This window comes from Charadrius vociferus, unplaced genomic scaffold, assembly GCF_000708025.1.
Source record: "Charadrius vociferus isolate BGI_N301 unplaced genomic scaffold, ASM70802v2 scaffold1, whole genome shotgun sequence".
NCBI classification, from domain to species: domain Eukaryota; kingdom Metazoa; phylum Chordata; class Aves; order Charadriiformes; family Charadriidae; genus Charadrius; species Charadrius vociferus.
Genome location: NW_009647680.1, coordinates 9,993,426 through 10,009,036, shown reverse-complemented (window position 1 = coordinate 10,009,036; position 15,611 = coordinate 9,993,426). Strand labels below are relative to the sequence as shown.

The 15,611-nt window shown below is 45.0% G+C and overlaps 1 protein-coding gene across 1 annotated transcript in view; it reads left to right on the top strand.

Annotated features, from left to right (window-relative positions):
• Positions 1–1,248: 1,248 nt before the first annotated feature.
• The window catches only part of USP35 (ubiquitin specific peptidase 35), a 17,257-nt gene continuing 2,894 nt past the window's right edge, over positions 1,249–15,611 (top strand). The window contains 9 exon segments of the mRNA XM_009881213.1: positions 1,249–1,506; positions 1,508–1,937; positions 3,007–3,142; positions 8,035–8,164; positions 9,497–9,598; positions 12,462–12,620; positions 13,053–13,246; positions 13,367–13,460; positions 15,009–15,115. Of these exon segments, the coding sequence (XP_009879515.1) occupies positions 1,249–1,506; positions 1,508–1,937; positions 3,007–3,142; positions 8,035–8,164; positions 9,497–9,598; positions 12,462–12,620; positions 13,053–13,246; positions 13,367–13,460; positions 15,009–15,115 (1,610 nt within the window).

The window sequence follows — 15,611 nt, the reverse complement described above, 5'->3', positions numbered from 1 at the left end:
TTCAGATGCTTTCCAACTGCTAACAAAGGAAGTTCCAACCAACCCCACTAGGAATTGCTGCGCGTTGTCCTCATTTCACAGACTGAGGAACAGAACTGAGGAACAGAAAGGTGGTGATTATTCTTCTAGTCAGACACACATGAGTGTTGATGGATCTGTCCTGCCTTGATCCCTCATTTAGGTAATGAAGATGATACATACCTTCCTTCTCCCTCCTCCATGGATCATTTCAGGCTGTAGGCAGGAAGGGACGTTCTCCAAAAGCGTATTTGTGCAGTGCATTGCACTGGGGGGACCTGCTGTGGGTGAGCTTTTATATAGTTTCTGTAATACGTTTTAAAAAATCCTGTCTGTCTAATTTTATCACTCTGTAATGGGGTTTCTTGTGCGGTAGTGCATCCAGTACCTGGTTATAAATTTTCTGAGCTCTTCCAGGGAAATCCTTAGGGTATTTTTAAGCAGTTCCTCCTCCTCTAATGCTTTATTGCTGGTGAATCTGGGCCGTGAAGAATGGGAAACTTTGCCTGACTCTGCAGTTTCTCTCCCCTCTCGCTTTGGTCCTGCATACAAATGCGGCAGGTCCCTGGGGAGCAGCCAAGGCTGCACCACTCAGCCGGGGTGGCTGGCAGTGCCGCATAAATGTCAAATGTACCCCTCTGCTACTGCACAGAGAGGCTGCAATCCCACCTCTGCTTACCAGGGCTTTTCTCTCCACCCCTGAGTGTGAAGACAATCATCGGGAGCATCTTTGTCTCTTGAGGACACCGGGGCCAGCAGACACCAGTGGAAGACCTTGGCTCCTTTAATTCCCCACTGAGCCCCTCCGTGGGTCCGTGGCAGGCTGTGTCCAGTAGGAACTGGATTTTGTGAAACATGGGACACCGTCTTGAGTTGCTGAACCCATCGGGAGAGGGAGCTCATCCATCCCTAGGGTCAAGTGTAAGGTTGTAGTTGGTTGTTTATGAAACAAGAAATGCTCAAATGTGTGATTAGTCTGAACAAGTTCTATATTTTTGTGTATTCATTCAGTTTGGGGGCTTTAGTTTCAGTCAAAGACCACCAGAGTGGAAACTTTTCTGAATGCCACCATGAAAAGGGCACAAGAATTACCATCTTCATAGTGGTCCCAGACAGCTCTCAAGCTCTTCTTCGTTGACCTCCCTTGCCAACCTGGGTGTGAAAGCTCAGCAGACCCTGCTTGAACTAATCTGCTGCTCTGTTCCTCTCTTTCAGCAGCTGGGAGCAGAGATGGATAAGATACTGGAAGCCGTGGTGATGTCCTCATACCCCAACAACGTGAAGCAAGGGCTTGTGAGGCGCGTCATTGAGGCAGCGAAGCAGCCCATGGACAGCGAGCAATGCTGGTCCATGCTGGAGCTGTCTACCAAGCTTTATCTCACGGGGGACACCAAGTATAAAAGAGAGATTGGGAAAGAGGTTTTGGAAGTCTATGGCCACTACCACCCAGAGGAATTTGAGGAGTTCTTCAATGTGCGCTTCCTTCTCCCTGCTGAGTCTCCTCCAGGAAGGCTATGGACCTCTGGGGAAGAGAAGCCATTACGTACTTGATTATATCCAATTAGGACTGCAGTTTGTCTTGGAAAGCCCCTCGGCAAATAGCATCTTCAGCTTATTGAGGATTGAGGTGCTCCGGAAAGTCTGTGAGAGGCCCAGCCCCAAGCAGTGTGCGAAGATCAGCAAACTCTTAACCCAGCATCCCCAGTGCATTCCCACGGGCAAACATCAGGTCTTGTTTTGTCAGCAGCTGATCCGGTGCATCGGGCAGTTCCAGTGCGTCTCTGAGGGAGAAGAGGACATCATGGAGTTTTTGGAGCAGGTGAACAAAGTGAGCGGTCTGCTGCAGAGGATCTGGAGGACTCAGACCTCAGCCATCCTGCCCTCTTTGAAGGAGTTATTCACTATCATTTCTTCAACAGGTAATTAAAATATATTAAAAAAAAAGGCTGAGAATGTAAATGTTGGCTCTGATGAAGTAAAATTTTGTTAGTTTGATGTCTTGCACGGTTCTCATCCACTCCAGAAATGCAGCCAGCGCTGAAATATAATAAACAAGTGTCCCTAAAAGTTCCCCAGGGCTTTAGGCTAGGAAAACAATAACCCCTGAAACCATACAGAGTCTGTACACAGGAGTTGTTAACTGGGTTGAAATATTTGCAGCACAAGTTTGTGTGTTCAGCACTTTCCAGCATCAGCTGGGCTTAATGGAAAGCACCGTACCTGCAGCAGCTTAGGGTGGGACTTGAAAGCTTTTAGAAATGTCACTTTCTTATATCTGACTTGATGGGACCCCACAGCCTGTTCCTTAGCAGAAACTAAGGGTAAAGCCAAGGAGTTATTTCTCACTGACCTAGAGGTGGGAAGCCCTACTATCTCTCTGGAGGGTGGTTGTATCTTAAGGTGGGGTAGAAAATATTTATCCCACTTCTGGGGTCTTCAGGTTGTTACAGAGGGTCTCAAAAGATTTTTGGAGGTACCAGTGCCATGAAAAGCTGGGCTTTGCCGGCAGGTGAGCTCCTGCTCCAGTTATTCCTAAGCCCACGAGAAGATGCGTTTTTCAGTGCCCTCTGTATGAAAGCCTCATCCTTCGGAAGGTGCTCCAGGAGGGGAAACCTCCAGCTGCATCCCATTGCAATTATTTGCAGTATTTAGTATAAACAGAGCACGCAGAGGAAATTTGGGATCCAGGGTTGGCCCAAGAACATTCTTATGCCTGTGATCTCTTCCTTCCTTTGAGCTGTGTATGGCTTTATGCAACAGCCCATCTGCTATGGCCCAACCTTGTTATGTGCTACACTGGGAATTGGGGAATTCTCCTCCTAGGACAGCTAAGTGCGGACTCCACATTGCTCATTTACACCAGCTGACTATCCACTCCATTTACATAGCCAGAAATGATCTGGCTTTTAGAGGCAAGAAATGACCTCATGTGACTGGTTTTCCTGGCGACTAACATCTTCATTGCTGGCACTCATCCATGTCTTGCAGAGGAGCAGGAAGCTCCATCCAACGCCTTGGCCAGTGTGGTCCAATTTGTCCCTCTGGAGCTCATGGATGGCGTCATAAGAAACCTAACCAATGATGACAGCATCACTGATGTGCAAATGATGACGGCCATCGGCAGGTAGGAGAAGCTGCAGTAGTGAACGTCATTCTCAGTTCGGAGAAAAACCTGTCCCAAAGCTGCACTTAGTTCCTCTGCATGGCTTTATCCCAACCAGTTTGGCTGGTGCTGTCTAGTGAGGAATGTGGGGGGAAAAGGGGAATTTCTGGATCCTTCTTTCTAGCCCTGAGGGCCTAGAGAACTAGAATAAAGACTTTTTTAATTATTAATTTATGATTATTATCTTATTTGGTTGATTTTTTTTTTCTCTTAGAAATAAGTAGTATTATGGGCTGCCCAACATAAGATCTCTTGAAAAGCTTTGATTTTTTTTTACCAGAAGCTGTTGAGGGCCTTTTCATCACAAAAACCTCCTTTGCAGAATTTCATGTTGATCCCCATTTCCCTTCACAAGGACATAATCCTAAATCACCAGTCACAGCTAAAAATCTTGGAGAGGGAGGTGTGACCAACTGTTTCAATGATCCCATCTTGACCTTGTCAGATGAATGTGGTGCTGCTGGTCTGGATCTTGGTCCTGTACAACATTTATCCCTGCCCTCTGTGAAGGCAGAGACAATGGAGACATCAAGGCATGATGAAGAGTAGTGGGTGAAATACTACCTGACACGCTAGACCGGGTCTTTGCAGATCCAGTGCTCTCTTTGTCATCACCAGATCGTCCTTGCACACTTGTGTCCAAGTCCTACAGCTCTTCTGTGCTCCAGACTTGCTTAGAAGCATCTTCAACCTATACTGCTTGCCTTAGAGGTTTCCATTCAAATGGGTGACGTTCACATGCGGTAGCACAAGCATTTAACCCAAGGGAGCTGCTGTGACTTGATCTCACTGGAAACATCTCTTTTCCTCTTCTTATTACAGGATTTGTGTTCCCTCCACAATAAGGTTACATGACAGAAACACACGTTATTCTGGATGGGAACTTTATGTATGCAGGAAGGGTTTGCTGCTTTTTGTCTTGCCTTCACCAGGTCATGGTTTTCCCAGAGTCCAGAGCATCCCAAGACAAAAGATTAAGTTATCAGTTCAGTTCTTAACCCCATTCACCATCTTTTTCACCTCCTGGGAATGTGCTGCTGCGAGCTCCAGGCGATAAATCCTCTAAGAGCGCCAGTGTCCAAATATAGAGGTCGCAAAATCAATTGCGTTGTTCCTTAAAACATTCTTTGTCACACAGGAGGGTGAGTAAATGATTACTCAGAGTTAGCCAAACATTAAGTAGAGCCTGCAAAATGTAATTAAGATCACTTAGGAGAAATGCAGAAGTTTTGGCGGCGTGTTTATGGCAGACAGGTGCCCCAGAAAACGGCACGGCTGTTGGCCTTTCGGTGAGTGTGTGGTCCCTGCCTAGAAAATCAAAGATGGACGTACACGTTGAAAGAATCTTTCAGTTTAGGCTCCCCAACAAACTGGCCGCATACAGGAGTATCTTCCTCCGAAGTCTAGGTTTGGGAGTTAGTAGCAGGCGATTAAACTGGATGTGGGGTGGAGCTTCTGATCAAGCGTTTAAAGAGCAAAGAGTGGTAAAAAAAGCAAGCCTGGCACCTGCTGGTGTAAATGTACACCACAATCCCTTTTAAAGAGTTTCTTTTGGAGTTTGTCTCTTTTCAGATAAACTCTATTAATATGCATCCACGGCTTCAGAAGTACTCGCTGATTTGGGTTTTTTTATTTGTTTTTTTTTCTTCTGGAGGTGGATCTGTTTCAAAGAGCCCAGGTCCAGCTGAAGAAAGCATCTGCCGTCACACAGCGATGCAGGCATTTGCTACCTCTGGAAATCAGGATCTGAGCTGTGGAGGGCAGACCTTATCACTCTCTACAACTACCTGAAAGGAGGTTGTGGAGACGTGGATGTTGGTCTCTTCTCAGACGTTACAACCGGTAGGACAAGAGGAAATGGACTCAAGATGCACCAGGGGAGGTTTAGGTTAGATATTAGGAAAAACTTCTACACTGAAAGGGTTATCAAAGACTGGAACAGGCTGCCCAGGGAAGTGGTTGAATTGCTATCCTTGGATATTTTTAAAAGCTGTGTAGATATGGTGCTCAGGGACATGGTTTAGAAGTGGGCCCGGTAGAGTTAGGTAGTGGTTGGACTTGATGATCTTAAAGGTCTTTTCCAGCCATAATGATTCTATGATTCTTGTAAAAGTTCAGCAGACGAAATCAGCAGCTCCTTTGTAAAACTAGGGCCTTGCTTTGCAAAACGTTTGTGGACCTTGCAATGTGGAAAGTGCAATGTGAATTTAAAATGTAATTTCTTCCTGCTGCAGCAATGCAGGCAGGCAGCAGGCAGGACTGTAACTGAGCCACTAGTGCTGGTAAAAAAATAGCTTAAAGCAGACAAGGTTATTTTATGCCTGTGTAAAAGAAGACAGGGTGAAGAGGGACCTTTGGCTCTCTGGATCTGTCTCCCTACTTTATAAGCATTGAGATTACAGACCCCTTTCATGAATGTTCGACTACGTTCCTCAAGGCAGGAAGGGCTTTTGCTCCCACTGCTCTTCTTTCAGAGCTGTCCCACCATTGGGTTTCTTTAATGGTTCGAAGCTGTCTTCTAATAGCCAGCCTATATATATTTCTGGCCATCTTGTAGTTCATTTGCTCTTATGCCAACAAAAATAGCTGAAATAGCTCTTTTCCCTCCCTGGTGTTTATTCCTTCAATGCAGGCAGGCAGAGCAGCCCCTTCCCGTTTCTGCTTTCCAGCGGCTGTGCTAAACAGCCCAGGTTATTTTAAGCTTTTCTCGCAGGAAAGGTTCTTCATTTCCCTGACCACCTTAACAGGCTTTTTGAACACCTGCTCCCGCTTGAGTTTGTTGGCTTTGGACATGGATGGTGAAGTCTGTGTGACATGTTCCAGGTGTGGTTCATCATGGCCTTAGACAACAGCTTGAGAGGTCACTGTTTTACCATAGAAAACACCTTTTGTTCTGCACCACAGCATGGTGCTGGTCTTTTCCATGGCTACTGTTACACTGGGAGCTTTTAGTCATCTGGTGTCTGGTTGGTTGTATTCAAGCAGACGAGTCACCTTCACGTAGCATCCATTTCTTGTGCCTTGCATGCATTTTGAATCAATACATTTCCTCCCCGTTCTACATCTCAAATCCTCAGGGTCTTCCTCATGATACCTTGATCCTCCTCTTGTGTTGATGATGCCTCCCAGCTTTGCATCATCACAAATTTCACAGCTGTGTTCAGGATGTTTGTGCTAACATCACTAGATCCCGAAGAACACTGCTCGTAATGTCCTTTCAGATAACCAGTCAGGTATGGTCTACTTCTGTGCTTTGACTAGAAATTCATATATCCTGGCACACCTGCCTTTGGCACCTATGGTAACCCCCTGTGACGTGCTATCCTTTCTTCCCAGTCATCCTCGTTGCCTGTCTTTATTATAGGAACTGTCTTCCCATTCTTCCCACATAAAGCACCAAGCCAAAGTTAATAGAGTCATTAAAACTCTCCAGAGCTGAATTTTACATGATGGAAATCACCACCTCCTCTTGCTTGGAGTTCATGAGCTCTTCGTGTTTTGCTTTCATATCAGCTGTCATTGCTCTTGTTTCCATTTTCAAATCTTTTATCTGCCTCCTCTTTGTCACCCTGATCAATTCCTTCCCCTTGCTGAAAGCAGAGGCAGAGGATGTGTTTAGTTTGTAAGTCAGATCTAGAGGCCATATCATATCTTTAATCACCATCACATCCTCTGTATACAGTGATTGCATGGCTTTCCTTGTTCTCCTCTGATGCAAATGTCTGTGGAAGATTTTCTGGTATTTCCTTAATTATCCAACTTGGCTTGACTTTTGATATTTCTCAACATCTCAACATGTTCTGCTCTTCAAGCTTTCTTTACTGGCTAGCCTTTTCTTTTTCCAGTTCCTTGTAGACTTCATTTGTTCCTGCTCTTTGCCTGGTGGTGGTTAGTTATCCATGTTCCCTTCATAGATTTTGCGAAAGATACAGGCTAATAAGCAAAAGGGACTGACTGGGTAAGATAGCTGGACTGAGGTGTGAAACTGAAGATCTAGGATACCTTTAAATCAAAGGTGCTGAAGTGGTTACCAAAGTTTGACCCCTGGAGATCCCAAGCCTTAGTTACTTCTCATTTTTAACATTAAATTTAAACAGAAACAACCTGTCATCACTCAGTCTGAGGTTATTTTTTTATGAGTGACTTCTATAAAGTACTTATTACTTGAAGAAACATGACAACATTTTGATTGAGTGGCTATAGAAGAAATTTGTTAGCTGTGACACTCAGGAATATCTGGCTTCTATTAGGGTTACCAGTATTTTTTATTTTTTTTAAATGTGTTTGGGGCATGAATATTTCCCACACAGAGAATTTAAAGGTCTGAATCTGAGTGTTTTTTCCTTACCAGTAACAATGCAGAGGTCATACCAATATCACTTGTTCTCTAACTGCGACAATGCAGAGACCTCAATCAACACCTCACGCAGATACAGATGTCCATCACTACCCCTTTAGGTCTGCCTGATGATTCTTTAAAAACAGAGGTTGCCCTTCTTGGGCCTCCTCTGGAAGATATATTATAAATTCCACAGAGCAGACCTATGGTATATAGAACACTGTATTGATGTTAAAAACTTGAACTCAAATTGACTGAAGTTAGTGGAAGAAATCCCCACTTTCTTCTGCAGACTTGGGTCAGGTACTCTGATGAGCTACAGTGTGCTGATGACATTGGGGCAATTCAACTCCAGGCTCTGTTGTGCTTTGAATAACATGTGAAATGCTTTCTGTGGAGCCCATCTCTTGCTTGGTCATCCCACTGACTGGACACGAATTTGGAGGAGGTTTAACCCAGAGCAGAGCTTGGCTTTCACAATATGTGCAATAAATTTACTTCAATTTCATTTCAGAATGATTGACTGGGTGTCATGGCCCCTGGGAAAGAACATAGACAAGTGGATCATTGCTCTGCTGAAGGGTTTGGCTGCAGTGAAAAAGTTCAGCATCTTGATTGAAGTTACTCTTTCAAAAATTGAAAAGGTCAGTGGGCTCTTTTAAACACGAATGTGAACAACAGACTTCTCCTTGCACTTGAGATATCTTCTTGCCTCTCAACCGAATGAGGCTGAGGTGTGAATTGAGATGTGCAGAAAAGGGAAGGGGGGTTTTGAAGGGACCATTGTGCTCCCTGCACTCTCTGCGAACGCTGCGTGGCTGTGTATGGGGTGTGGGCTGATGCCATTTTTGCAACCAGGAATGGCGTTCTCCAGAACAACCTGAAGCTTTTTAGGTCTTGGTTTGCAAAGGTACCAATGTCGTAAAGGTTATGAAATAAAACAGACCAAGGATTTTCAAGCCAACCAGTTTTCTTTACAAACTACACAGCTCTTGTACAACCTGCCTTTGGGAATGTGACACGCTCTCCTTCAACTGTGCTTGGATCAGTGGTGGTTGGCATGGGCAAAATACGTACCAGTAAGCATGTTAACAGTCCACACAGTCACAGGTCAGGTTGAAAGCCTGTGCCCTGGCCTTAGTTCATTTACTAGTGTAGATAAAGCCCCCACTGCTATTGCCATCGCCTGTTTCAGCAGTGAGTACTTTCTGCTTGGTGAAAACCGTGTGACCAAGTGCTGAAATTGGTCACCACCTCAAAAACATTTTCCATGCTGTGCACCTGCTGTTCCCTCCTTTGTAAGATGGGGATGACACCTGGCTGAGCCTCCAGTGGAAGTCACCACAGAAGTTATCGATACCATAATTGTCAGTATTGGAACATTATCAATAATGTGTTTGTCCCTGTCACCCCCCACATGCATTGAGCATGTCTGGCTTTTCTTTATCTTACCTTTTGTTGTTAATGCATAAGAAAGGGACACAGCCCTTTAAAATAACATGTAGTTCTTGGAAACTCTCAGAAGTATTGTCTGAAAGGGGTAGAGTGCATTGTCAAACTTATGCCATTTTCTGTAAAGTAGGATAAATATCATTACTCAGCCTTTGAAAAAGGCCTTTTCTTTCTGTCTCTTTTCCTGAAAGGTTGGTGATGAAGTTCCAAATGTCACAATAAACCAGAAAAGGCACATTTTAGAAAATCCAGCATCGCTCTGTGCTTGCATGACCTCATCCATCAGGAGGTATGGATATGCTGTGCCAGGCATTGCACAGGCCTGGCCATGCCCTGAGGCCATGCTCTGGACAAGAGATGACTCTGGAGGACTGGCTGTAGGCTGTTTGCTTTGACTTCTACTGGAGTAGGGACAGACCAGCAGCCGTGATAGATGCCCAGTGCCTTTCTTTCCTCCGGGGCCCTTCTCATGAGTGTCGCGGTGCCATCCTGCCTTCTCATTTGCTTTTTATCTCCCCCACCAGGTCTTCTCCAAATTGCTGTACCCCATTGTGAGAGAAGGGGCTTTGTCTGTCTTGCAGTACATGCTGCTGAGCTTCCAGCACTCCCACGAGGCATTTCACTTGGTAAGTCTGTGTCCAGCACTCGGATGAGGGCATCACCCTGACTGTAACGATGCCGTGGGGCAACATGGGTGGGAGGGAGCCTAAGGTGCTGAGATGTTGGGGAATATTTCCCTCATCTGCTTGATTTCACCGAATGATGTAAATCCACCCCTGCCTGTCCACTTGCAGCCTGTCCTGGTAGCTGCTCACCCTCTCCTGCAGCCCAAATAGCCTTTTGGGCACCACCAGACGGTGGTGAGATACGGAGGCAAGTCCTGAGCCTAAAAGGGGTTGGTTGACACAGACAGAGCAGCCAACCTATGTCAGAGAGCGAGGTGCAGAGGAGAAGTGAGGCTTTGCTGTCTCCTCGGATGGTTCCTCCCATTTCTCTTGAGGCTTATCAGCTGGATAGCTTATCACTGGGGATGAATCAGCATAAAGCTGGTTGGGCCTCGGTCCTTCCAGATGTGAAATGTGTGCGACGTGTGCATGCTCCACTTTTTATCTGCAGTGCTCTACCAGCTGGAGGAGTGATCTCTATGGCCAAGTGCATCCCCATGGTCCTCTCTCAACTTCAAAGCCCACTGGCTGAGGATGCAGTTAGTGCAGAGATGTTGGATGGCCTGTCAAGCCACACTCAGGCTCTCAGCAGTGGCTGTGTTGCTCTGCAGTTGTTTTAACTTGGTGTTTGCCAGCCTTGCGGGTGGAAGAGGAGGTTCTCCTCTTCCCTGCTCGTGCTCTTAGACTGCTAACTTCTCCCAGCCACTTTGCCTTGTGCTGAGGCATTGCTATGGCCGTGTGCTGAACTGTGTTGTAAAAGGAGCCCAGGTGAAACCTAACCTAGCAGAAAATCATGATGGTCGGTATGGACCAGCTTAGTCTGGGTCAACCACAAACCTGCATTATTGCATCTGCCTGGAGGAGGAAAGGGGAGGAGGTGGAGGGGTGGCCTGGGGCAGGAAGGTGAGCAGGGTCACACTGAGCCAGGCTGGCTTCGGATGTAGTGTCAGGGTCAGGTTTAGAAGATACGGCCCCATATTTGCCCCCACCCTTTCAGCTGAGGTGTTGTAGATTTTGTGGCTTTGGGATGCGTTAGGTGAAACCTTTGCATTGAGAGCATCTCGGAGGACTTAGGCAGTGGAGGACAGGGAATACATTCTTAGACATCCCTTGCTATTTTCTAAGCAGGTGCCTGACTGTCCCGTGGACTCAGTGGGTCCAATCCTACATGTGACTTCAAATTCTCACCAATATGTGGCACCCGTTACCATTTCTTGGAGTGATGGGGCATCTTTCCAAGCATTGCACAGCATGAACGCCATAAGACTTGAAGACTGAATCAGAACACTTCTGCCTCATGAATTCTCCACTGTTAAAGGCAAAAAACACTTTGAGCAGCATCTGAATCTCCTCTTTTCTTTTCCACAGTGATATTTTATATTCTATTTTGCTGTTGACACTAAAGCACAGCTCTGCTTCCTGTCGGTGTTGCCGAGTTGAAGCAGAGTTGAAGGCATAAGCATGCTTGCAATGATTGAACTGATGAAAGAAGCAATGGAAAATTACTCCTATTAATGTTTGGTTTTATACTTTTTTCATTGAAGCCCTTACATTTGGCTTTTCACCTAAATCTCACAGAATAAACAGATAAGACTGGAAAAAAGTAAAGCTAGCCAACATTTTCAACTGATGTTTTTTTCATTCTTCAGCTGGAGACACTTTAAATGAGTCTGAATTTCTTGAGAAACTCTTCGGTTTCTAAAAATAGGGTCGTTCCAACGGACTGTCTTCAGTTGGGCGTCCAAAATTTGAAACACTCCAAAAGCTGTCAGTTGCTCTTGGCTTCAAGTTTCCTTCTGCAGCCCAGCAAGCACAAATTTCCTCCCCTGTTTAAAAAAAAAAAAAACACAACAGGGCACAAACCTGTCTTGCTTCCTATTGTTTTGTGTTTTCCCTGGCTTTTTGGAAGGGTTTTGAGAATTTTTCCCATCACAGCTTGGCAAAATATTTATTTTTAGAATGGTACTGGGCTTCATTTTCTTCCCCAGCAAAACTTTTCTGATGGAAAAGAAATAGCTAAAATCACCAACATTTTGAGGAGAAAGAAAGAGAGAGAGAAAGAAGAGAGGAAGATGAAGGGAGGAAGGGAGGACTGGGAAATGGCCAGACTGAGGATCCTGAGACTTTACTCCAGGATTGTTCTGCAGTAAAAATCACATAAAGTATAAATACGAAAAAGGTTGCGTAAGTGCCCAGGGTCACTCTAGCACATCTGCAGGGTTGGGAATAGGTTATTAATTCTTTGTGCAGCTGTGGGGTCAGCAGAGGGGGCCCGTGAGCAACGTATCATTTGCGTTTGCATCTGATTGTTCATTTTAAAAATTTCCTAGATGAAAGCAAAATAACAAATGTGCTGTTGACATGCCAGTCGCCACCCATCCGACCATACCAATTCCAGCTTAGTTTATACAGTATAAAATAAAATATAGCCCACCAGACAACACTTCTTATAGGCTGATTCATCTATCTTGTAGATTTGAATCCCTGCAATTGGCAGTCAGCATATAATGCTCCTTTCCACCGTGGGTGTGTGTTTTAGTAGAGTTTGATCTGCACAAAGAATGGAAATCTCAGCACAGCAAAGCAGCAGCTCAAACGTGATGCATGAAACCCTCTAAGGTCTACAGCATTTGCACTACTAAATTCAACAGAAGAGTTGTTGTTGAGTTCATAGGATGAAGGGTGAAGTCCAGAAAGGGATTGAAGTCAACTCCTATTGACTGTCCTTTCTGCCTGGGGGTGAACTTCATTCTCTTGTATGTGTGTTAAAGCTCTGTGAGTAATTTGGAGCCATTTTGTAATGTAGTGAATTTTCCTTTCCCAGCTGCTCCCTCACATTCCCAGGCTGGTGGCCTCTCTGAAGAAGGAAGACTCCAACTCTGCCGCTAGTTCCCTGGAGCAGCTAGCTGAGCTCATCCACTGCATGTTCTTCCGCTTCTCAGGATTTCCAGACCTCTATGAACCAGTCCTAGAAGCGGTTAAAGTAAGAAGCACATGGCTTGGCCATTTTTCTGTTTTTCATATGGAAACGGCATCTTAGTTTGCAACCTAGTGCAGAGGGACTGCCCTTCTGGTAGGGATGTTCTAACCTCAACACCTCAAATTAAGGGAGAAGAAAGGGTTTAAAATTCTGAGTTTGAGCCCCACGTAGGCAAGTTGAGGGAAGATACTTCTCTTATGGTGGGCCTGCAGAAGTCCTGATCATGCCTATGAGTTTTAGCTATAACTTTAATCCTGAATGCCTCTAAAGGACTAACCCTAGCAGCTGAACACTTCCTTGCATGGATGCATCTTCATGCAAAGAGCAGGGGTAATGAGTTACATGAAAACCTCCAGTAGAGGAGTTTTGCAGTTGCCCATTAGTAATTCTTCACTTGGAGAGATAATGATTCATAACACAGATCTCTCTCTCAAGGCTCTTCCTATTCCAAATGAAGACCGGATTAAACATCTCTTGGGACAAAATGCTTGGACCTCCCAGAAGAATGAGCTGGCCTGCTTCTACCCACGCCTGGCATCCAAATCGGAGACGGGAAAGATCGGGTTAATTAACTTGGGAAACACCTGCTACATGAACAGCATCATACAATCTCTTTTCATGGCTTCGGAGTGAGTTTCGCTCCCTTGCTCCCACTCAAGACTGCTCCGGGGGATGCTCATTGCACCGGCATTGAGCGTCCTGCACTGATTTTCTATCTTACGATTTGCATCTCTGCTTTTCTTTTGCAGCTTTCGGCATTCGGTGTTGAATTTAACTGAGGGCAACTCCCAGCCCCTGATGACAAAGCTCCAGTGGCTCTTTGCGTTTTTGGAGCACAGTCAGGTAATTATTTCATGTTCTAGTTATTTGTTTGGACTGTCGGCTGCGGAAAGGCTCGTCTCCAAGTTGCTTTCTGCTGCTGATAAGGAGCTGTGGATCTTGGTGGGTTTTTATAACGGGATGAATTTTGTTTATATGAGAGAGGCTAATTTTGGGGGTGGAGGAGGCAAGCTCCTATCCCCCATGAAAGCGAACTGTGTTCACACCAGGCTGCCTGTCTTCAGCCTGTGGCCTTGCTGGGTTGGACTGATGTAATAACTAATAGTTTTGACAATGAAATCCATGTGGTAATAGTTTACATATGTGGCCAGCTGAAAAGCCTGTTGGTATAAAGCAGAGGTTTTTGTTTCTTGCTTTGCGGCAAGGAAGAAGAGTGGAGCAGCTCGCTTTTCCCCTTGGTTCACAGCAAAGCACAGAGAATTGATGACAATTGCCTTAAAAGCGGTTTTGTTAAAAAACAAAAAACCAAAAACCAAACACAAAAGCCCCTCTTTAGATTCCAAATCCTCTGTATTTGAGGGAAAGTAAAAAAAAACCAACAAACCCAAAACCCCAAACAACCTTAAATTAATTATGAACACTTTTTTGACAAACCTGAAATTTAACTTGAGTAACTCCTAGAGATACAAATAGGTCATACCTAGCTCCTCTCTTGAAAATATGTCTTTCTGTCCCTAGAAGGATATGATTTTGAAAATCCAGTGTATTTTGCCTGGCTGTGAAACCAGTCATCTGGTCTTCTCCATTTTCCAAGCCTTGATTGATAGAGGTGGCTTGTTGAGTTCTGTTATTATGCCGTTATAGATTGCTTTGGGGGGAAAAATATAGACAACCTGTTAAATTTAATATTTGATCACAGAGAAACCTAGTTTTTGATGTCAGGTTTGGGTGTCTGTGATCTCTGATGAGCAAATACAGAAGCTTGTTGTGTAGTTTATGGTTAATAGTTTTCTGCTCATTTTCTAATATCCTTCTAGTTATTTTTCTTCTTTGGGCTGTACTTAAAGTCACTTTTTTGCCAAAGATGAGTCTTTTTCCATGTTAATGAGACAACAGCTTCCTAACGGCAGTGATTACATTATCCAGTAATGCAGATTACCTGCCTGCAGTGATCAGAATGTTTAGTGGATATTTTCTTTTGTTTTTTTTTTTTTAAGAAAGGATTTGATGAGAGCGATCCTGATCAAATTAAATGGACCATCAAATTAAATTCAGACTGAATTAAGTAGAAGTCTCTGGGTCAGGCCAATAAACCATTTTAAAATTAAAGGAAGAAATAAACACATAGATATTTTATAGCAGTATATGTAAAATAGTGGTTGAAATTAATCCTTACAGTCCTGGCTTTCAGCAAAACAAGAAAGTCTTCCCTTGCACTGGTATTAGCCGTTGTAGGGGAAAAAACGGGGACCTCATCAGGCACACAGGTGTACCCTGCTCCCAGCGAAGCAGCCAGAAAGACCCTTCTCTCCCCTCTCCATCCCCCTATGTGAAGTGAGAACTAAATCCTGAGGATTAAATGCGCTTCTCTTTCTTCTGTGTTGCTGCCAGCGACCTGCCATCTCACCTGAGAGTTTTCTCTCTGCCTCCTGGCCGCCCTGGTTCACCCCCGGCGCTCAGCAGGACTGCTCCGAGTATCTCAAGTACTTGCTGGACCGGTATGTGCAAGCAGTGTTATTTCAGAGCCTAGTGACAATGGCATCCGTAGACATGATGTAATGTTTAACACTGACCCACGTGCAAATGGGGAAAGTGGCCTAGACCTGGAGGAGTTGGGGGAGTGGAGGCTTGGGGTGAAAGATGGTGAGACCACTCCAGGGCTTCTTGATAAAACCCTGTTTGGGCTGGCTTGGGGGTAAGGTCAGAACTTAGTTCAGCTGGAAAATTTCTGCCTTTGCTCTGAAGGCAAAGGAAATTACACCAAGATCCTGGGCAGAGAAGAACCTAATGAGGTTCAACAAAAGCAAGTGCAAGGTCCTGCACCTGGGGAGGAAGAACGCTAAGCACCAGTATAGGTTAGGGGTGGACCTGCTGGGAAGTAGTTCTGAGGAGAAGGATCTGGGGATCTGGTAGATAGTAAATTGTCCATGAGCCAGCAATGTGCCCTTGTCGCCAAAAAGGCCAATGGAATCCTGGGCTGCATAGGGAAGAGCG